Consider the following 24,027-nt stretch of genomic DNA (forward strand, 5'->3'; position numbering starts at 1 on the left):
GGAAGTATATGATGTTCAGACTGGTACTGTATATAGGAAAGCAGTTTCCCATTCATTCCTCAAAGAGAGCTTCCCCACGTTTGATCACACATCTTTGAATGCAGACTGCGTGTCTCCCTTTATGATATGATTTGAAGCTTATGCTGCCAGTGGAGGGAGAAAAGTGGCATTCTGAGACTTGCATTAGCCATCATGATGCTTCTGCCTCCCTGTTTGACTTCCAAGGTAGCACCATTCACACAGTCGATCACACACACACACACACACACACACACACACACACACACACACACACACACACACACACACACACACACACACACACACACACACACACACACACACACACACACACACACACACACAGCTGAGCAGCCAGCACTCTGTGCTCGTGGACTCTTTGCGTTTGAAGTGGGTGCATTGGAAGGTTTAGTCCCTGTCAGAAAGCAGCGTGAGTGTCTAACATCAAAGCTAGAGCCGCTTTCTCCACTTAACACCAAACCCCTCTGCTGGCAGGGGGGGGGGAGGGAGGGAGGGAGGGAGGGCGGATATGCTCCCTCTGATATCTGCATTCTCACAGGAGCATACTGAGGAGAACTAACTGTTTTATGTGGGGTTTTTAGGTAACCAATCATCACTTGTTTGTTCCCTAGAAAAAGAGGTTTTTGGCGCTTGTAACGCCAGGGTAGTGGGTTCGATCCCCGGGACCACCCATACGTAGAATGTATGCACACATGACTGTAAGTCGCTTTGGATAAAAGCGTCTGCTAAATGGCATATATTATTATTATTATTATTATGAGCTGCAATTCTTAGCTGTTTTTTTTCTCCAAACTTTATTTAACAAGTCGGTTTAAGAACAAATTCTTATTTACATTGACGGTCTATCCCTGCAAAACCCTCCCCTAACCCGGACGACGCTGGGGCAATTGTGCGCCACCCTATGGTACTCCCGATCACGGCCGGTTGTCGAACCAGGGTCTGTCGTGACGCCTCTATAGCACTGAGATGCAGTGCCTTAGACCGCAGCGCCACTCTGGAGCCTTGGAGGAGGAGTTTATGCTGGTTTCCATTGTCTCACTTTTTTTTTAGTATGAAATACTAGGAAAGCAGATGCAGGCGAGGGTATACTAGGAAAGCAGATGCAGGCGAGGGTATATGTGTTTTACGATGGGGTGAATGATGTCACATGTGCCGTGTGGAGGTGTAAATGATTTTCCTCTGCTTACTTTAGAAACATTTCAACCATAGCACGCAAGGTTTGGGGTGGAGGGGAAATAGATGTTTCCTGTCAAGCATTTCCAAGTTTAATTTTGAGAGCGTACACAAGGTTATCATGTATTGGCACGTCTCGTCGTTAATGGAGTAATGTTGTTTCCATTATGAGTTCTGTCATATTATCTGTTTGCTTGACCCAAAACAGTATCTTTTTTTCTGTCTTGGGCTGTTGTTTCATTGGACACAACTTGTCTGTATCCCAAATGGCAGCCTATTCCCTACATAGGGCACTACTTTTGCCTGTAGACCTATGGGATATGCTTCTCTAATTAACTATATTAAAATCAATAACCTTGACAGATAATGAAACCATTGGCTTTCATGGACTTAATTGAGGTTTTTCATAAAAATCTAAGCAGAGGAATCTTGTTGAAATTGCTTTAAATCTTTTACAGTAATGTTTCTAATTTATTCTGAATGTTAAACCACATTACGACTTGTTTGCCAAGTGGAGTACAGTCGGTAATCCGTCTTAGGCCATTTTGAAAGGGCGGGGCAGTTTCCCCACGGTTTCCATTGATGCACGTACATAGTTTGCTCAAGGGTCAGGAAGTAGTGATGTTAACCGTTAATGGATTAGCAGCCAAATCCATTTGACCGGCCATGCTTATTGGTCTATAGGTTAATTAGCATACTTTTGTGGAATTAAGTTGGCGCGCGTGTATTTCTGTTAGTCGTCATTAGGATTGCACATTTTGGGGAATATTCAGAGGTGGAAACTTTCTGTGAGAATTAATGGGAATATGGGAATTAACAGGCATATATGCAAATTAATATTAATACCATTTAAATGTAGATGTTTTTTTTGCATTGAATATATTTACCATATCATATGGAGACAGAAACATAAACCTTTTACCTTATCATGAGTATACATAATTGCAAATGATTAAATTCAATTTAAATAATAAATGTAGTTACGAATTAAACTTTAATTAAATGAGTCGACTCTTCACATGGGATGATTTCACTGAACATCAAAAGAAAGTGAATATTGAATGATCCCCATTGATCCATCACATCTCCCAAAAATGTTTTCAACATACATCTGTAAAATGAAACTAGAAACTAAAGCTTTGGTTCTTCCTCTCAGGCTTCCATGTCTTCTCCCTGGACCTCCTCAATGTCCACCTCTTGAACATCAGACTCTGAGGCCTCATCTTCACTGTCACTTTCCAACCTTGTTGAGGATGGCTCATTGTCAGGCTCAAAAAGCCTCAAATTTGCCCAGATGCCAAAATGTTTTCAACCCTTGTATTGATTGGTCAGCCTGTTGCATGCTTTGGGGTTTGTTCCCAAACAAAGACCAGTTGCGCTCTGAGGCGGCTGATGTTGGTGGGATTTGGAGGATGATGGAGGCAACAGGGGATAGAGATCCTCAGATCCACAAAGTCCCCTCCACCAGGTGGCTGATGAGATATGTTGGCACGACTGCCATGCCGTCCCAAAGCCCTTGCTTGGAAGTGTACTTCGCCAGACTGCTAAGAACCTTGCCCTCATCCAGGCCAAGGTGACGAGACACGGTAGTGATGACAACATAGGCATTGTTGACCTCTTCACCAGACAGGATGCTCTTGCCAGCATACTTGGGGTCCAACATGTACACTACAGTGTGTATGGGCTTCAGGCAGAAGTCTTCAGGCTTTTTGATACATTTCAGAACTGCAGTTTCCTCTGCTTAGAGCAACAGTGAATTGGGCAGGGCAAGCAGAGTCTGAACATCAGACAGGATGGCATTGTTTCCCTCAATCAGTGCAATGGCTACTGCTATAGGTTTCAGGGGATTCAGGCTGCTTTACCACTCTCTCCCACAATACATCATCCAGGAGGATCCTCTTGATGTGGTTGTCCATATCGGCAGACTGTGATATGGCCATTTCTTGGAAAGACTCCTTCCCCTCCAGGAGACTGTCAAACATGATGACGACACCACCCCAAATGGATTTTTCTGGTCAGCTTCAATGTGGTGCTCTTATTCTTCTCACTTTGCTTGGTGAGGTAGATTGCTGCTATAACTTGATGACACTACACATACCTAACCATTTCCTTGGCTCTCTTGTAGAGTATATTGATTGTTTTCAGTGCAATGATGTCCTTGAGGAGCAGATTCAATGCATGAGCAGCACAGCCAATGGGTGTGATGTGAGGGTAGGACTCCTCCACTTTAGACCAAGCAGCCTTCATGTTCACAGCATTGTTTGTCACCAGTGCAAATACATTCTGTGGTCTCATTGCAGATGAGCTGAAGGCAGTCATCAATGTAGAGACTGGTGTGTCTGTTGTCCCTTGTGTCTGTGCTCTTGTAGAATACTAGTTGAGGGGTGGAGATGATGTAGATAATTATTCCTTGCCCACGAACATTCGACCACCCATCAGAGATGATTGCAATACAGTCTGCTTTCTCTATGATTTTCTTGACCTTCACTTGAACTCTGTTGAACTCTGCATCCAGCAAATGAGTAGATAAAGCATGTCTGGTTGGAGGGGTGTATGCTGGGCGAAGAACATTCAGAAATCTCTCCCAATACACATTGCCTGTGAGCATCAGAGGTGCACCAGTTGTATATACAGCTCGAGCAATACATTCATCAGCATTTCTCTAACTTCATTCCTCCATTGAGTCCAAAAAACTTCTGATTCCAGGAGGACCATGAGCTGTTGCTATCGATAAGGTGTCTGATTAATCATTTTCACCTCGAAGAGAAGTAGAGGGACTTTTGTCAGAGGTTGCTTGTTGTGAACACTGAGGGAACTTTATGCACTTGGCCAGATGATTCTGCATCTTTTTTTGTATTCTTCACATATGATTTGGCACAGTATTGTACACAACTTTTCCTTCTACATTAGCTGCAGTGAAATGTCAGATAGTGCCCGTGGCATTTTCCTGTAAAGATTAGAAAAAAACAAATACAATTCCACGTACAGATAAATAGTTAAGCAGTTAGATTAAACAACTCCTTTGTAAGATAAATGTTTTAAAATAAAACATGTATGGAAACAGGTGAATTAACACTCCTCAGTTAGCAGGCTCAAGCAAGCTAAAACCTACATGGTAGCAAAAACTAACTAGCAGAAATTGTTAACAAGTTGGAAATGATTTAAACACAGTTTGCCGTAGGCTACTAGTTAATAACAAAAAATAATGTATGTCATATAAAATATATTCACCCCACCCAGTATTGTAATCAAAACGTACCAGAAAGCATGTTGTCCTTGGCTCAGACAGTGTAGTAGTGTGGGCTCAATAGCATCTCATTAGTGTGCAAGATCTTGAGCATCAGCTGTGCATGTGATGAAAGTGTGCACTGCATATGTGATATTCCCATGGAAAATTTCCCTGAAAAATTCAAAACATTTATGGGAAAGTTTCTCACCCTTTGCAACCCTAGTCGTCATGCATTTTTAAGTATCACGTGTACAGCATACAGAGCCAAGTTTGAGGAGTGGAATAGCCTACCATATGTCAGGCTACTGGAGTGAATCCTGCTGTTGGAAGCCCTGTCATTGCGGAACAAATAGCAATTCTAAATGCGATCGCGTATTAAAAACATTGGTGGCCACAACGAAATAAGAGCTTTTTTAAATTTCTTAATCTCATCTCGTAAAGCGCGCCTCCCATTCGCCATTCGGATGCATAGGCTATAGCCTGCCTACCATTGACTATCAGCCCATCACCCACCACTGAGCTTGGGCAGTATAATTGTTTGAAACCTGAACGTTTTACTCTACTTCAAATAAGGAGGCATGTCCTACCTCAATTCAAAGTAGCCTTGCGAAAATCCATCCATAGAAACATATAGGCAATTATTGTATAAAGACTTAAATCCATTCCTCATGCCATTAATCTGCATTTCTCTCCTGTTCTATTGGTTTTTATATCATCTTTCTTTCATTGTCCAGAAGCCAAAGGCACAATCCTAGTCATATAAGCAAACCATCGTGGTAGTTGCTATTAGATTAGAATTTTCATCTCTGTACTATGAAACCGCTCAAATTAGGTTTGCTGTTTAGAACTGTGCTTTCCCCTAATTGCATTTTGGGTTCATGTTTGAAAATGACGTTATATTTTCTGCGTCATTACAAGAGTTTCATGTTCAATAATAGATTATAGCCTTTTGACTGTAAGACTGTAGGCTTGCTATTGTTGCATGTCTCCATTTAAGCTCTTAAAGAAACATTTCCGGTCCTTGTGTGCATGCATAGTATCAGAGAGGAAGAGGCGAAGCAAGAGCTATCACTCGCCAAAATAAGTCCAATGTGTTTATATGGGTTTATTTTGGGCCTAAGCTTGTCGCCTGTCTTTCCGCCTTTGGACGACTCCCATTGTTAGGGCGGAAACATAAGCATCTCGTCACTATATCTCTGATAGTATTTTCTGTTGGTTATGTCATTTTACTGTTTGGGAAATGTGTAACAGTTTCTTGTCCAGTTAATTAGTCGGCAGCAAAATTGTCTGAAATTTACACCCTCACCAGGAAGGCATTTTCCCCCAGCCAGTCACAATCCAGCATGTGTCAGGTCTGCACACATGAACACGTCAGAGAGACGTTCTTTAGGTTAACTGATGATATGACTGGGTATCCAGACTCACTCGCACCCTGTTGCCAAATTCCATTGATTGATAGGTTTACTACACTCATTGTGTGCTCGCTCTCTGGCCTCCAGGTCACCAGGCTGTTCGTTATGGCGCACACCTGTCACGTGCGTGTCATCAGACTCACCTAGACTCCATTATCTCCCTGATTACCTTCCCTATATATGTCACTCCCTTTGTTTCCTTCCCTAGGCCTTCTGTTCCAGTGTCATGTCTGTGCGTTGTTTGTGTTTCTTGTTGTGTATTTAGTTGCATTTGTTTATTATAACACTCACTCCCTGAACTTGCTTCCTGACTCTCAGTGCACTCGTTACACTCATGTAAAATGTCATTATTAATAATCACATTAACACAAGGACCACCATAGGCCAATGGCCACCAACGTTTGATTTTGTAAAAGTAAAAAAATGTACATACAAAAAAATCTGTCCTGCTCTTTCCCTGACTTTTAAAAAATGTTTTTATTTTACACCTCTTATTTGTCAGATTAAAATAAAAAAATCACAAACAGAAGAGCCTTTGGACCTGTTTTTTTCACACATACTGTATTCCTAACTTAAAAACCTCTTACGGATCAGACCCTTTTTTTCTTCAATTTTCACCTAAAATGACATACCCAAATCCAACTGTCTGTAGCTCAGGATCTGTGCACGGTATGCATATACTTGATACCATTTGAAGTTTTTGAAAATGTGAAATTAGGAGAATATAACACATTAGATCTGGTAAAAGATAATACAAAGAAAAACTGTTTGAAATGCATCTTTGAAATGCAAGAGAAAGACCAAATGTAATATTCCAGGTTAGGCACTATTTAGATGTTGGCCACTAGATGGCAGCAGTGTATGTGCAAAGTTTTAGACAGATTCAATGAACCATTGCAGTTCTGTTCAAAATGTTGTATCAAGACTGCCCAATATGCCTAATTGGTTTATTAATACATTTTCAAGTTCATAACTGTGCACTCTCCTCAAACAATAACATTATTTTCTTTCACTGTAATAGGAGAAATAATGACAAATGGATGAATGAGCAATAATTGTTCACCTTACTTCACAATTTAATTTAAATTAGGCCAAACTGAATGATGAGGGTGAAGAGGTTGATTTAATTTAGAACAACAATATTGTAAGAATGAGTTTGTTTTATGCCTATTTATCAGTGTTGGAGCTCATGTTAATAATTTGACTGAGCACGTTGCGGATTGATACCATTCTCTTTGACAAAGCAGGATCTTTATTTAACATGGCAAGTCAGTTAAGAAGAAAATCTTATTTACAATGACTGCCTACTCCGGCCAAACCCAGACGACGCTGGGCCAATTGTACACTGCCCTATGGGACTCCCAATCACAGCTGGATGTGATACAGCCTGGATTCGAACCAGGCATCTTGCACTGAGATGCAGTGCCTTAGACCACTGTGCCACTCGGGAGCCTATCACTAATCACAGTTATTGTAAGGGAAACGAAAACATGCTGTGTGTTGCAGTAGGCCTTTAGAATAATGCAAAACATATCCTTGATTCTATCCAACTTGATGAGCAGGAATTAGACGATGCCAGTCACGTTGCTGATCAAGAGTCTTCATTTGATTCTGATGTTGACATCGAACCTCCACCTCCGATGCCTGAGCCTCGTCGCAGAAAAAAAACAAAACAGAGCCAACTGCCACGGTGAGACAGGAGTCTGGGAGGAATGACACTGTTTGGGTAGAGAAGAGTGATGCATGTATGTGACATGCAGATGTTGCATCACATCTGAGATTGTACTGTTGCTCATGAGCACAGAAAAGGAAGCAGTACATGGGACATGTCTAAGGATGAACTCTAAGCAGTGATGGCCCTCTTGCATGTTTGCGGTGCGTACGGTGGAAAGAGCATGGATGTGGAGTCATTTTGGTCTGATAGGTGCAACTCAACCCCTTCAAAGAGATTATGCGACACCTGCGGCAGGTGCACACAAAACAAGGCCCATGAAAATCATGTGCAGTGCAATCGATCTGTTTGTGGGGCTTGCTCACACAAAGCCCCGAAGCTGTGCGCTGACTGTGGACCCAAAGCATAAAAAGACCAGATTGATTCATTCAAATTTCATGCATAAAGGCCGATACAATCAACAAATGACTGTTTTGTCATATTGTCATGAACATGAATATATGTACTTTATTGTTGCTATTCATTCTATCAACAAATGACTGTTTTGTCATATTGTCATGATTGTATTTATTTTATTTTTGCTTTTCATTCTATCAACAAAGGACCGTTTTTATATCTTGTCAATAATATTATAATTGTATTTTTGCTATTCTTTCTTTACAGTTGTTCTGGTGCTTTTGTTTAGGAATATAGCAAATAGTTTCACCTGTGATCTGGATGGTTATATTATTATTTATTTATGTATTATTATTATTATTATTATCTTTTTCATTTCTACTTTGTTAAAATAGTTTATAACTCTACTAATAGAATCTACAAAATAAAGTAGATCAAATGGATTACACTGTAATGGTTTTATTGGAAGGGAAATTAAAATAAGCTATAGGTCTACATGTTTCCTAGGACTTTGTAGAATTATACAAAACATATATCTTATATTTCCACAAATATTTCTTCATGCAAATAATCCTTTATAATAGTTGATGCACTATTTATCAAGCGTTTGGCGCTTGTGTTTGCTGTACCTTGCGGGTTGATGCATGTGCTGAAGGCGATGCCTGACATAGTTCTCAAGCGGGTACTACTAGGCATAAAGGCGGTGCTAGTGTTTATCTCCATGTAATATCACTGATTTGTAAGATTTATGGTCTGTCTATCAAGAACTTCCAATTCTACTCCAGCGGTTGTCTAATGTAATGAATAAATAATAATATATTTAAATTATAACATGCTTTTAATTGAAAGACAATAGCAAAGTGCAAAGTATGTTGGTTAGTTCTGGCTCAGCCCTGGTCCATTCCCCAGGGTTTAGTGTCAAGTTGCAATCAGTTTGGTTAGTTCTGGCTCAGCCCTGGTCCATTCCACAGGGTTTAGTGTCTAGTTGCAATCAGTTTGGTTAGTTCTGGCTCAGCCCTGGTCCATTCCCCAGGGGTTAGGGTTTAGTGTCTAGTTGCAATCAGTTTGGTTAGTTCTGGCTCAGCCCTTGTCCTTTCCCCAGGGGTTAGGGTTTAGTGTCTAGTTGCAATCAGTTTGGTTAGTTCTGGCTCAGCCCTTGTCCTTTCCCCAGGGGTTAGGGTTTAGTGTCTAGTTGCAATCAGTTTGGTTAGTTCTGGCTCAGCCCTTGTCCTTTCCCCAGGGGTTAGGGTTTAGTGTGTAGTTGCAATCAGTTTGGTTAGTTTTGGCTCAGCCCTGGTCCATTCCCCAGGGTTTAGGGTTTAGTCTAGTTGCAATCAGTTTGGTTAGTTTTGGCTCAGCCCTTGTCCTTTCCCCAAGGGTTAGGGTTTAGTGTCTAATTGGAATCAGTTTGGTTAGTTCTGGCTCAGCCCTGGTCCATTCCCCAGGGGTTAGTGTTTAGTGTATAGTTGCAATCAGTTTGGTTAGTTCTGGCTCAGCCCTTGTCCTTTCCCCAGGGGTTAGGGTTTAGTGTGTAGTTGCAATCAGTTTGGTTAGTTCTGGCTCAGCCCTGGTCCATTCCCCAGGGGTTAGGGTTTAGTGTCTAGTTGCAATCAGTTTGGTTAGTTCTGGCTCAGCCCTTGTCCTTTCCCCAGGGGTTAGGGTTTAGTGTGTAGTTGCAATCAGTTTGGTTAGTTTTGGCTCAGCCCTTGTCCTTTCCCCAGGGTTTAGTGTCTAGTTGCAATCAGTTTGGTTAGTTTTGGCTCAGCCCTTGTCCTTTCCCCAAGGGTTAGGGTTTAGTGTCTAATTGGAATCAGTTTGGTTAGTTCTGGCTCAGCCCTGGTCCATTCCCCAGGGGTTAGTGTTTAGTGTATAGTTGCAATCAGTTTGGTTAGTTCTGGCTCAGCCCTTGTCCTTTCCCCAGGGGTTAGGGTTTAGTGTCTAGTTGCAATCAGTTTGGTTAGTTCTGGCTCAGCCCTTGTCCTTTCCCCAAGGGTTAGGGTTTAGTGTCTAGTTGCAGTCAGTTTGGTTAATTCTGGCTCAGCACTGGTCCATTCCCCAGGGTTTAGTGTGTAGTTGCAATCAGTTTGGTTAGTTCTGGCTCAGCCCTGGTCCATTCCCCAGGGGTTAGTGTTTAGTGTCTAGTTGCAATCAGTTTGGTTAGTTCTGGCTCAGCCCTTGTCCTTTCCCCAAGGGTTAGGGTTTAGTGTCTAGTTGCAGTCAGTTTGGTTAATTCTGGCTCAGCACTGGTCCATTCCCCAGGGTTTAGTGTGTAGTTGCAATCAGTTTGGTTAGTTCTGGCTCAGCCCTGGTCCATTCCCCAGGGGTTAGGGTTTAGTGTGTAGTTGCAATCAGTTTGGTTAGTTCTGGCTCAGCCCTGGTCCATTCCCCAGGGTTTAGTGTCTAGTTGCAATCAGTTTGGTTAGTTCTGGCTCAGCCCTTGTCCATTCCCCAGCGATTAGGTTGACCTCTGGCCCTTCAAATGAGCTTCCCATCAGTCACACAGTACACACACACCACAGCATAGCCACAGGAAGTAGGGGTGCTGAGGGTGCTGCAGCAACCCCCTGGAAAATCTGAATTACAATAAAATGTTCAGAAGCATATATATTATATACAGTTAAATACATATTTTTCAGTATTCACCCCCCCCTCTTCCTTCCATCCCTATAGAGAGAGGAAATAGAAGAAAGCGAACAGAGGAAACCGACACTAGTGAGATCTGTGTGTGACTGTCTACTGCAGGGGTGTCAAAGTGATTCAGCCCCTGGGGCTGCATTCGATCTTCAACTGGGTCCGGAGGGCCACACTGACAATGTGTTATATTTCCTCTGTGTCAAAATGTGCAAGAAATAGTCCTCCATGTATCGTTTTGGGATTTTCGATGTTCCTTGACTGTCTAGATTTAATTTCAGTGATTTATTAGCAAGCTGGACACAGTCAAGAAACTGTATTCATGTAAGTCCATTATTTATTTACTCAAACCAACCACGGCCAGATTGGGACCCCCTTGTGGTCCGTCTGTTTGACACCCCTATTGTGTGTAGTGATGCCTCGGCAGTGTGATGGTAGATGCAGGAAGCTGGTTTTATGTGTCTCCCTGTCTGCTCTCTATTGAGGGCTCATGGCCATATGCACTGTGATGGACGGCTATTGTTGGTAACATTTGATTTACTTTTCTGTTCGTCTTTTACCCCCTCCTCTCTTCCTCCCTTTACCCCCTCCTCTCTTCCTCCCTTTACCCCCTCCTCTCTTCCTCCCTTTACCCCCTCCTCTCTTCCTCCCTTTACCCCCTCCTCTTTCCTCCCTTTACCCCCTCCTCTCTTCCTCCCTTTACCCCCTCCTCTCTTCCTCCCTTTACCCCCTCCTCTCTCCCTCCTCCCTTTCCTCCCTTTACCCCCTCCTCTCTTCCTCCCTTTACCCCCTCCTCTCTTCCTCCCTTTACCCCCTCCTCCTTCCTCTCTTCCTCCCTTTCCTCCCTTTACCCCCTCCTCTCTTCCTCCCTTTACCCCCTCCTCTTTCCTCCCTTTACCCCCTCCTCTCTTCCTCCCTTTACCCCCTCCTCTCTTCCTCCCTTTACCCCCTCCTCTCTTCCTCCCTTTACCCCCTCCTCTCTTCCTCCCTTTACCCCCTCCTCTCTTCCTCCCTTTATCCCCTCCTCTCTTCCTCCCTTTACCCCTCCTCTCTTCCTCCCTTTACCCCTCCTCTCTTCCTCCCTTTACCCCCTCCTTCCTCCCTTTACCCCCTCCTCCTCTTCCTCCCTTTACCCCCTCCTCTCTTCCTCCCTTTACCCCCTCCTCTCTTCCTCCCTTTACCCCCTCCTCTCTTCCTCCCTTTACCCCTCCTCTCCCCCTCCCTTTACCCCTCCTCTCTTCCTCCCTTTACCCCCTCCTCTCTTCCTCCCTTTACCCCCTCCTCTCTTCCTCCCTTTACCCCCTCCTCTCTTCCTCCCTTTACCCCCTCCTCTCTTCCTCCCTTTACCCCCTCCTCTCTTCCTCCCTTTACCCCTCCCTTTCCCCCCTCCTCCCTTTACTTCCTTCCTCCCTTTACCCCCTCCTCTCTTCCTCCCTTTATCCCCTCCTCTCTTCCTCCCTTTACCCCCTCCCTCTTCCTCCCTTTATCTCCTCTCTTCCTCCCTTTACCCCCTCCTCTCTTCCTCCCTTTATCCCCTCCTCTCTTCCTCCCTTTACCCCCTCCTCTCTTCCTCCCTTTACCCCCTCCTCTCTTCCTCCCTTTACCCCCTCCTCTCTTCCTCCCTTTACCCCCTCCTCTCTTCCTCCCTTTACCCCCTCCTCTCTTCCTCCCTTTACCCCCTCCTCTCTTCCTCCCTTTACCCCCTCCTCTCTTCCTCCCTTTACCCCCTCCTCTCTTCCTCCCTTTACCCCCTCCTCTTCCTCCCTTTACCTCCCTTTCCTCCCCCCTCTCTTTCCTCCCTTTACCCCCTCCTCTCTTCCTCCCTTTATCCCCTTTCTCTTCCTCCCTTTATCCCCTCCTCTCTTCCTCCCTTTACCCCCTCCTCTCTTCCTCCCTTTACCCCCTCCTCTCTTCCTCCCTTTACCCCCTCCTCTCTTCCTCCCTTTCCCCCTTTCTCTCTCTGTTTCTCACCGTGCTTTCTTCCTTTCCTTCTCTTTACCCCCTCCTCTCTTCCTCCCTTTCCCCCTTTCTCTCTCTGTTTCTCACCGTGCTTTCTTCCTTTCCTTCTCTTTACCCCCTCCTCTCTTCCTCCCTTTCCCCCTTTCTCTCTCTCAATTCCTTCTATCTCTCTCTCTCTGTTTCTCACCGTGCTTTCTTCCTTTCCTTCTCTTTATCCCCTCCTCCTGCTCTCCACCCTCCCCCTCCTCCTCCTGCTCTTCCCTCTTCCTCCTCTTCCTGCCCTTCCCCCTCCCTCCTCCTCCTCCTGCTCTCCACCCTCCCCCTCCTCCTCCTGCTCTCCACCCTCCCCCTCCTCCTCCGCCTGCTCTGCCCATTTACCTCCTCTTCCTGCTCTTCCCTCTACCTCCTCTTCCTGCTCTTCCCTCTACCTCCTCTTCCTGCTCTTCCCCCTCCCTCCTCCTCCTCCTGCTCTCCACATTTACATACATTTACATTTAAGTCATTTAGCAGACGCTCTTATCCAGAGCGACCACCCTCCCCTTCCTCCGCCTGCTCTTCCCTCTACCTCCTCTTCCTGCTCTTCCCCCTCCCTCCTCCTGCTCTCCACCCTCCCCCTCCTCCGCCTGCTCTTCCCTCTACCTCCTCTTCCTGCTCTTCCCTCTACCTCCTCTTCCTGCCCTTCCCTCTACCTCCTCTTCCTGCTCTTCCCCCTCCCTCCTCCTCCGCCTGCTCTGCCCTCTACCTCCTCTTCCTGCTCTTCCCTCTACCTCCTCTTCCTGCTCTTCCCTCTACCTCCTCTTCCTGCTCTTCCCCCTCCCTCCTCCTCCTCCTGCTCTCCACCCTCCCCTTCCTCCGCCTGCTCTTCCCTCTACCTCCTCTTCCTGCTCTTCCCCCTACCTCCTCTTCCTGCTCTTCCCTCTACCTCCTCTTCCTGCTCTTCCCCCTCCCTCCTCCTCCGCCTGCTCTGCCCTCTACCTCCTCTTCCTGCTCTTCCCCCTCCCTCCTCCTCCGCCTGCTCTTCCCTCTACCTCCTCTTCCTGCTCTTCCCCCTCCCTCCTCTTCCTGCTCTTCCCCCTCCCTCCTCCTCTTCCTGCTCTTCCCCCTCCCTCCTCCTCTTCCTGCTCTTCCCCCTCCCTCCTCCTCTTCCTGCTCTTCCCTCTACCTCCTCTTCCTGCTCTTCCCCCTCCCTCCTCTTCCTGCTCTTCCCTCTACCTCCTCTTCCTGCTCTTCCCTCTACCTCCTCTTCCTGCTCTTCCCTCTACCTCCTCTTCCTGCTCTTCCCCCTCCCTCCTCTTCCTGCTCTTCCCCCTCCCTCCTCTTCCTGCTCTTCCCTCTACCTCCTCTTCCTGCTCTTCCCTCTACCTCCTCTTCCTGCTCTTCCCTCTACCTCCTCTTCCTGCTCTTCCCTCTACCTCCTCTTCCTGCTCTTCCCTCTACCTCCTCTTCCTGCTCTTCCCTCTACCTCCTCCGCCTGCTCTTCCCTCCCCCTCCTCAGCCTGCTCTTCCCTCTTCCTCCTCTTCCTGCTCTTCCCCATCCCTCCTCCTGCTCTCCATCCTGCTCTTCCCCCTCTCTCCTCCTCCTCCTGCTCTCCACCCTCCCTCCTCCTCCTCCTGCTCTCCACCCTCCCCCTCCTCCTCCTGCTCTTCCCTCTCTCCTCCTCCTCCTGCTCCTCTCTCATCCTGCTCCTCCTGCTCTTCCCCTCTCTCCTCCTGATCCTCTCTCCTCCTACTCTTTCCACCTCCTAATCTTGCTCTTATCCCTTCCTCCTCTTGCTCTTTCCCCTCCCTCCTCTTCCTCCTGCTCTTCCCCCTCTCGCTTCCCCTACCTTCTCCGTCCGAGAGACAAAGACCCCAGCCGCCTCCTGTTTCCATCTCTCTCATCCCCCTCTCTCTGTCATTCGGAGGCAGTCCGTCCGTCGGCTGTGTGCGTACACTTGGCTCACACACACACTCTGTCTCTCCATAGTCTGAGAAGTAAGGCTACTGTGTTCTACATAGCAGGATATTGTCTTGGTTAAGGCCAGTAAAGGTAGTGGATTGCATGTCGCCGAGGCAACACAGCTTTGTGTATTAATTAGATCTGTCCTTCCGGTCTCCTGGCTACTGGTTTGGCTTTTCTTCTTTAAATGGAAGGACTATATCACGGTAAGGATGGCTTTTTTTATCTTGCGGCTCTGTCCTCGCGTGGTTTAGGCTACGCTGCTATGGTTCGAGCCTGCTCTGGTTTATGCTAGGCTAGCTTGCTGAATGGAACAGCGTTTACAGTAGTATTTTCCTGTCCCCTCTGCACTGGTGTGTGTGTGATATTTCTGAACTCCTGTTATCTGTGTTGCTCCTGTCTTGCTAATGGCAGCCAAGTCATAAGGCCACAGCATGTGGTCAGATATGTATTACTTGGACAATTAGCACAGTATTTAATTAGCCTCATTTTTCGATCCATTTATTAGTGTGGTGATGAAAATAGTACATTATTGTATTGATTGGTTATATCATCTCTTCACCCAATCATACCGGGGACCATCACTGACGTGTAAAACATCTGTGTCTCTATTGACTTTGTCTGCAGAGGGTTCATTCTATATCTGGGAAAGGGCTTTACACTGCAATCCATAGTCGTTTTATTCAGTCACTGACATTCTGTACAGTAACATGTAGCCTTGATGCATTCCACTTAACAATCCCATGTTCATTTCTTCATGTCTATTACCTTCTGTTTCTGTCAACCTGCTGATGGCTGAGACTAAGGTTGTGTTCCAAATACACCCCAGTAGTGCACTATATAGGCTAAGGCTTAGGGTGCCATTTGGGACAAACGCCTGAGACACAGAACTGTCGTCCCGCAGTGTCTGTTCAGTTCCTGATCCAAGCTGTAGATCATCATGTGTCAGTCCCAGTGATAAATGGCCCTGGTCACTGCTGGGTAGTGTGTTCATGCGTGGGAGTCAGGAGGGAGGGAAGAGGGAAGGGGGAAGGAGAGAGGGAGGGAGGAGGTTAGGAGAGAGGGAGGGAGGAGGTTAGGAGAGAGGGAGGGAGGAGGTTAGGAGAGAGGGAGGGAGGAGGTTAGGAGAGAGGGAGGGAGGAGGTTAGGAGAGAGGGAGGGAGGAGGTTAGGAGAGAGTGAGGGAGGAGGTTAGGAGAGAGTGAGGGAGGAGGTTAGGAGAGAGTGAGGGAGGAGGTTAGGAGAGAGTGAGGGAGGAGGTTAGGAGAGAGTGAGGGAGGAGGTTAGGAGAGAGTGAGGGAGGAGGTTAGGAGAGAGGAGGGAGGAGGTTAGGAGAGAGGGAGGGAGGAGGTTAGGAGAGAGAGGGAGGAGGTTAGGAGAGAGGAGGGAGGGGTTAGGAGGGAGGGAGGAGGTTAGGAGAGAGGGAGGAGAGAGGAGGGAGGGAGGGAAGGAGAGAGGAGAGGGAAGGAGGAGAGAGGGAAGGAAAGAGAGGGAAGGAGAGAGAGGGAAGGAGAGAGAGGGAAGGAGAGAGAGGGAAGGAGAGAGAGGGAAGGAGAGAGAGGGAAGGAGGGAAGGAGAGAGCGAGGTAGGAGGGAAGGAGAGAGCGAGGTAGGAGGGAAGGAGAGAGCGAGGTAGGAGGGAAGGAGAGAGCGAGGTAGGAGGGAAGGGAGGAGCGAGGGAGGAGGGAAGGAGAGAGGGAGGGAGGGAGGAGGGAAGGAGAGAGCGAGGGAGGAGGGAGGGAGGAGGGAGAGAGAGGGAGGAGGGAAGGAGAGGGAGGAGGGAAGGAGAGGGAGGAGGGAAGGAGAGAGAGGAGGGAAGGAGAGGGAGGAGGGAGAGAGGGAGAGAGGGAGAGAGGGAGAGAGAGGGAGAGAGAGAGAGAGAGAGAGAGAGAGAGAGAGAGAGAGAGAGAGACGGATAACAGGCGTTCAACAATGTTCTTCCTTCGGCGGTGGTGCTGGTGTCATCTCTTTTTTTAGTTTTTATCAACTTCCTCATCCATAATTCATCCATAAGTATGTTTTATGTCTCTCCTCTCTTAAAATGTTTGTGAAATTTGCAAAACAAGTACTGGCCTTTCTGTGCCCTCTGCACTTACCACCTTAACGAACATTAACACACATTCATAATGTATGGCCCCTTTAAATAGATTTAGGTTAGTGATATTCAATTGGTGGCAAAAGGTGAAGGAAAGCCTCCAATGTTATTGCTAATGTCGCACCATTTCTATGACTGTTATAAATCCTTAGGAGATCAAGCCTTTAAGTCGACCAGTTCATTAGCAATGTATAGTGGTGCCAGTTATGATGGTAATTCTAGTATAAAATCAGTAACGGCATTAGGTCTGGGCAACCTCCAATATTGCCAACCGTGCGCATGGATGAACGTGTGCCGCATGTCTACTGGGCCTGTGGTGCAGTTATGCATGTCTACTGGGCCTGTGTCTGTGGTGCAGTCATGCATGTCTACTGCGCCTGTGTCTGTGGTGCAGTCATGCATGTCTACTGGGCCTGTGTCTGTGGTGCAGTTATGCATGTCTACTGGGCCTGTGTCTGTGGTGCAGTTATGCATGTCTACTGGGCCTGTGTCTGTGGTGCAGTTATGCATGTCTACTGGGCCTGTGTCTGTGGTGCAGTTATGCATGTCTACTGGGCCTGTGTCTGTGGTGCAGTTATGCATGTCTACTGGGCCTGTGTCTGTGGTGCAGTCATGCATGTCTACTGGGCCTGTGGTGCAGTCATGCATGTCTACTGGGCCTGTGGTGCAGTCATGCATGTCTACTGGGCCTGTGGTGCAGTCATGCATGTCTACTGGGCCTGTGGTGCAGTCATGCATGTCTACTGGGCCTGTGGTGCAGTCATGCATGTCTACTGGGCCTGTGGTGCAGTCATGCATGTCTACTGGGCCTGTGGTGCAGTCATGCATGTCTACTGGGCCTGTGGTGCAGTCATGCATGTCTACTGGGCCTGTGGTGCAGTCATGCATGTCTAGTCATGCATGTCTACTGGGCCTGTGGTGCAGTCATGCATGTCTACTGGGCCTGTGGTGCAGTCAGTCATGGGCCTGTGGTGCATGTCTACTGGGCCTGTGGTGCAGTCATGCATGTCTACTGGGCCTGTGGTGCAGTCATGCATGTCTACTGGGCCTGTGGTGCAGTCATGCATGTCTACTGGGCCTGTGGTGCAGTCATGCATGTCTACTGGGCCTGTGGTGCAGTCATGCATGTCTACTGGGCCTGTGGTGCAGTCATGCATGTCTACTGGGCCTGTGGTGCAGTCATGCATGTCTACTGGGCCTGTGGTGTGGTGGGCCTGTGGTGCAGTCATGCATGTCTACTGGGCCTGTGGTGCAGTCTGTCTACTGGGCCTGTGGTGCAGTCATGCATGTCTACTGGGCCTGTGGTGCAGTCATGCATGTCTACTGGGCCTGTGGTGCAGTCATGCATGTCTACTGGGCCTGTGGTGCAGTCATGCATGTCTACTGGGCCTGTGGTGCAGTCATGCATGTCTACTGGGCCTGTGGTGCAGTCATGCATGTCTACTGGGCCTGTGGTGCAGTCATGCATGTCTACTGGGCCTGTGGTGCAGTCATGCATGTCTACTGGGCCTGTGGTGCAGTCATGCATGTCTACTGGGCCTGTGGTGCAGTCATGCATGTCTACTGGGCCTGTGTCTGTGGTGCAGTCATGCATGTCTACTGGGCCTGTGTCTGTGGTGCAGTCATGCATGTCTACTGGGCCTGTGGTGCAGTCATGCATGTCTACTGGGCCTGTGGTGCAGTCATGCATGTCTACTGGGCCTGTGGTGCAGTTATGCATGTCTACTGGGCCTGTGGTGCAGTTATGCATGTCTACTGGGCCTGTGGTGCAGTTATGCATGTCTACTGGGCCTGTGTCTGTGGTGCAGTCATGCATGTCTACTGGGCCTGTGTCTGTGGTGCAGTCATGCATGTCTACTGGGCCTGTGTCTGTGGTGCAGTCATGCATGTCTACTGGGCCTGTGGCTGCGGTGCAGTCATGCACGTCGGTGACCTTGTTGCATGCTTTACTTTTATATGACGTGTGGGTGGGTTTGTGTGTGTTTGTGTGTGTCAGTGCTGTTTTTCCTTGCATGTATATCTGCTTTGGTTTGTATGACGCCTTCTGCAGAAGAGCGGAGGCTGCTCGGTTGAGTGTGTGTGCATGTGTGTGTGTGCCTGTGAGTATCCGTCCGCCTGTGTGTGTGACCCCTCAGGTCAGGGGGTGTTACTGGAGTGTGTAGCATCATAGGTGTCTGTGGATGAAACAGAAGTTAGGGGCCCACCTCAAGCACCTCCAACACCTGCTTATCTCACGCACACATGATGGGGCGGGCAGATGGCCAATCACAGACAAACACACACATGCAGGTGTTGGGAGGGGCTTGAGGTGGGCCCCACAGACTCCTATGATGCTACAAAGTAAGAAGGCAATAACAGCCTAGTGCAAACAACAAAAACCGGTAGCTAAGTATAATAACAAGATGCAATCATTTGCTATTAGTGAGAAGAGCAAAGAGCTATTTTAGCTTGCGTTCTAAAATAATTTCAAATCTATTTTCGATTATTTATTTCATTTCCATGATCATTGCAGAATACATTCCTCACCTTTTCTGACTGTGATGGTTTCATAGGCTACTCACGAAATAACCTATAGGCCCACAGCAACTTACGATAGGCTAACATTCGCCCCATCTCTCATTTAATTGGACCCACTTCACAGCAGTAAATAGATAAGCTACCGGTATTTAAAGTATTTTGCTCTATGCGATCCAGTTTAACGGTTGACGTTAAACGTTTCCGTTGACGTTTGTGTAATGTCAAATTTCTTGAGTAGCCTAGACAATATTTCATTTATTAAACATAGTACATACAGTGGGGCAAAAAAGTATTTAGTCAGCCACCAATTGTGCAAGTTCTCCTACTTAAAAAGATGAGAGGCCTGTAATTTTCATCATAGCTACACTTCAACTATGACAGACAAAATGAGAAAAAAAATCCAGAAAATCACATTGTAGGATTTTTAATTAATTTATTTGCAAATTATGGTGGAAAATAATATTTGGTCACCTACAAACAAGCAAGATTTCTGGCTCTCACAGACCTGTAACTTCTTCTTTTAGAGGCTCCTCTGTCCTCCACTCGTCCAATGATGCCATTGGTCCCCACAAGGATAGTAAAACTCCAACACACACACATATATATATATACACACACACACACACACACACACACACACACACACACACACACACACACACACACACACACACACACACACACACACACACACACACACACACACACACACACACACACACACACACACACACACACACACACACACACACACACGCAAAAGTATATAGACTCCCCTTTTTTTCTACTGTGTTATTGACTTGTTAATTGTTTACTCCATGTGTAACTCTGTGTTGTCTGTTCACACTGCTATGCTTTATCGTGGCCAGGTCGCAGTTGCAAATGAGAACTTGTTCTCAACTAGCCTACCTGGTTAAATAAAGGTGAAAAAAAAAAAAAAAAAAATCTCTGCAGTATCTCCATAGCCCGCGGCTGGATGGGAAGGCTGAGTTAGCAACACGTAAAGTGTGCCGGTGCTTTTGTCATGGGTGTCTTGGAACACACCACTCACAGCGCCTTTGAACAACAGTCTCTAATTCACATTCCTCACAGGGTTTCTGCCTCTGTGGGTATTGTGGAATGGTCTATTTTTTTTGTGTTGTTTTTCATGCTATCCTTCACCCACACAGAGGCAGAACCCTAGCATGCGTAGCGTAGTTCTACTCTAGTGGAGGTCCAGCCGACCCTGTGTTGGCTACGTGGCCCTGGTTTGTCTGTACCAGGCAGTTTTCTGAAGCTCTGGGATCAGAACTCCTAACCGTTCTCCACTGCAGCTGAAACACATCATTCCAGAACGGTTCCTCAGGAGAATCGGTCTTCTCACCTCTTCTTGAATTATGTCGGTTAACTCTAGGAAGATGTTCCTCGTCTCTTGAAGAAGAATAGAAATGCTTTACTTTAATCCTCACACTCTTTCATGGTTTATTGTGCTTCTCTACTGAAAGCCTAGAGTTTTTCTCATCAGTTACAGTAGAATCAGGAATGTTTCCCAATATGTCCTCTCTTTCCCTCTGTTTATTTTGGGTCTCTCCTGAAATCATTAATTGTAATCCTAATCCTGATTTGGCTGTTGAAAGTAGATTATTTAATCAAGTGAAGAATTAGGCAAATCATGTGGAAGGACAGAATGTGCATACAGTCAGTCCCAGAGAGTTACATCCTCCTCACTACTGTAGGTCAGGCCCAGACTGTTACAGCCTCCTCACTACAGCCTCACCACTCTCTTCAAATCTCTCTCTCTCTCTAATTGCTGCAAGAGACAGAAGACTCATCAGAAACAATGGCCTCATCAGTTCAGTTGGAAGCTCCAAATGCATCAAACAGCCGTTGAAAAGCCTGGTAACAGACCAGCAGAGCACTGGAGGGCTAGTCTGACAGGAGACGGCACCCTGTTGACTATATACAGTGTTGGTTATGGTCAAAATGGAACCCTATTCACTATATAGAGAGTTGGGTCAAAATGGAACCCTATTCACTATATAGAGAGTTGGTTCTGGTCTAAAGTAGTGCACTACATAGAGATGTGTATAATTTGGGATGTAGACCCAGTCTGTCATAATTCCATGGGACAGCAGTAGTATGCCTGGCTTGTGCAACTGGCTGATTGATTGATCTGTTGGGTTGTGATGAATGCTTGGTGGACATGAAAGCAGCTGCAGCTTGTGTGAGTGACATCCCTGGTTCACACGATGCCATGCTACAATTGCTGGTTTATTGATGCCCCAATCTGTGGGGTGTGTGTCAGACTGCCTGTTGGTGATATATGGCAGGCTCTGTCCCCAAGCCAAACCCCACATAGCATTCTTCTTTCAGAACACGATAGCGTCGTTAGGGGTAGGCCATCATTGTACATTTTAAATAAGAATTTGTTCTTAAATAATTTAAATAAAATGTAAAAATAAATAAAATTGCACAGTGAGGTGGGATTAGTCCTATTAAAGCTAGCCTGTCTCCTAGCATCACTAGTCTCTACTGCTAGTATTAGCACAGTGAGGTGGGATTAGTCCTATTAAAGCTAGCCTGTCTCCTAGCATCACTAACCTCTACTGCTAGTGTTAGCACAGTGAGGTGGGATTAGTCTCATTAAAGCTAGCCTGTCTCCTAGCATCACTAGTCTCTACTGCTAGTATTAGCACAGTGAGGTGGGATTAGTCCCATTAAAGCTAGCCTGTCTCCTAGCATCACTAACCTCTACTGCTAGTGTTAGCACAGTGAGGTGGGATTAGTCCTATTAAAGCTAGCCTATCTCCTAGCATCACTAGTCTCTACTGCTAGTGTTAGCACAGTGAGGTGGGATTAGTCCCATTAAAGCTAGCCTGTCTCCTAGCATCACTAGTCTCTACTGTTGGCCTATCTAGTTGGTGATCCAGTGTCAGAGAAAGGACCATGGGCACCTTTGTGATGCTCGTCTATTAAAGAGACACTGGACGAATGGACAGACGCACAGAGACAGCCAGTTAGCCAGTCTAATCCATTAAACCCGTGATGGACAGTCAATCCAGACGTCTCACCCTGCCTTTCACGTGGTGATTTAATCCACTGGCGTTTGGATATATGGATTATTAAGGGACTTAGATTTTCTTTACCAACCCTACACTCATAACTTAATAAGTTCATACTCTTTAGAGAGGGCATATGGTTAATTCTGGGCCTCAAGCTCCTCGGAAATCTAATTACAACGACCTATAGACCGACACACTTACAAGTAATATATCCCCGGTTGATCTGGTTATAGGCTGAGAGACCTACACCTCCTATCACATCTCAAGTCAATGTAATAATGTTCAAATGATGGGATCATGGGACCCATCTTGAAATGAAACCAACTGCAGAAGGAGGATATGGGATGCTTTTCAAAATTGTACTGTAGCGTCTTGATTGTTGCCGTATTGTTGAGATGGCACCCTATTCCCTACAAAGTGCACTACTTTTGATCAAGGACCATAGAGCTTTGATTAAAAGTAGTGCAACATATACTAGGGAATAAGATGCCATTTGGGAAAAGACCCACTGTGATGTGGAAGAGATGCCTGCCCCCCCCCCCCCCCCCAAAAAAAAGAGAGGTGTTGAAGAGGCCACTGAGTCTCTCTCTCTGTCTCTCTCTCTGTCTCTCTCTCTCTCTGTCTCTCTCTCTCTCTGTCTCTCTCTCTCTCTCTCTCTCTCTCTCTCTCTCTCTCTCTCTCTCTCTCTCTCTCTCTCTCTCTCTCTCTCTCTCTCTCTCTCTCTCTCTCTCTCTCTCTCTCTCTCTCTCTCTCACTTCTACTCTTCTATTAAATCACGTTGTTCTACCACTGACCTATCATTACTGAGACCACACTCAGCTGAGACTCAACTCTCAACTGTGTTCTGAAGACTGAGACTCAACTTCTAATTAAATCACGTTGTTCTACCACTGACCTATCATTACTGAGACCACACTATTCAGCTGAGACTCAACTCTGGGCAACCTGTGTTCTGAAGACTGAGACTCAACTCTCTCTGGGCAATGTGTGTTCTGAAGGCTGAGACTCATTTCTCTCTGGGCAATGTGTGTTCTGAAGGCTGAGACTCAACTCTCTCTGGGCAACGTGTGTTCTGAAGGCTGAGACTCAACTCTCTCTGGGCAACGTGTGTTCTGAAGGCTGAGACACTCAACTCTCTCTGGGCAATGTGTGTTCTCGTTCTTCACAGCAGTTGTGGTGTCATGGATGTTTGTGTTCCTGTGCTGCTCAAATGCCACAGCATTGCTGTTTTTTATGTGTTTGGTTATAGTCACTTTGGAATCGACACACATTACAAATTATGATTATGCTCGAGTCGAGGCGCTAAAATGAGTTTGACCTAATTACAAGCAGAGTGGATTTCACCTCAATATTGATTCTTGTAGACACATTTCCCTACTTCAGTTTGATTGCCTTAGCCTGCATCCCCACATGCAGTTTGTACCTGTCAGGTTCAATTTATTTCAACTTAATTGACTGTGTTGATATTCCATATGATTTGTGTATCTAATAGGGAAATGGATAGTATTGATATAAACATGTGTAATTGTAGTAGAGGAAAGGAAAGGGAATGAGGGATACCTAGTCAGTTGTACAACTGAATGCCTTCAACTGAAATGTGTCTTCCACATTTAACCCTCTGAATCAGAGAGGTACGGAGGGGCAGAAAGGCAGATATTTACCTTGTCAGCTAGTAGGTTAGGGTCAGGTGATATTTACCTTGTCAGCTAGTAGGTTAGGGTCGGGTGATATTTACCTTGTCAGCTAGTAGGTTAGGGTCAGGTGATATTTACCTTGTCAGCTACTAGGTTAGGGTCGGGTGATATTTACCTTGTCAGCTCGTAGGTTAGGGTCGGGTGATATTTACCTTGTACCGGTACAGAGTCCATGTGGAGGCTGTATACAGAGGGTACCGGTACAGAGTCCATGTGAGGGGACACCAGT

At 46.4% G+C, this 24,027-nt stretch overlaps 1 protein-coding gene across 3 annotated transcripts in view; it reads left to right on the plus strand.

Annotated features, from left to right (window-relative positions):
- Positions 1-24,027, plus strand: part of LOC124012359 (focal adhesion kinase 1-like) — a 220,413-nt gene that overhangs the window by 33,557 nt on the left and 162,829 nt on the right. The window contains exon 1 of one of the 3 annotated variants that reach the window (XM_046325896.1): positions 14,362-14,659. The exons of the other annotated variants lie outside the window; for them this stretch is intronic. Coding sequence (XP_046181852.1) covers positions 14,641-14,659 — 19 coding nt within the window. The 5' untranslated portion in view covers positions 14,362-14,640. Of the gene's footprint in view, positions 1-14,361; positions 14,660-24,027 lie in introns of those variants that run through there. 3 annotated transcript variants of the gene reach the window in all.

This window comes from Oncorhynchus gorbuscha, linkage group LG24, assembly GCF_021184085.1.
Source record: "Oncorhynchus gorbuscha isolate QuinsamMale2020 ecotype Even-year linkage group LG24, OgorEven_v1.0, whole genome shotgun sequence".
NCBI lineage: Eukaryota > Metazoa > Chordata > Actinopteri > Salmoniformes > Salmonidae > Oncorhynchus > Oncorhynchus gorbuscha.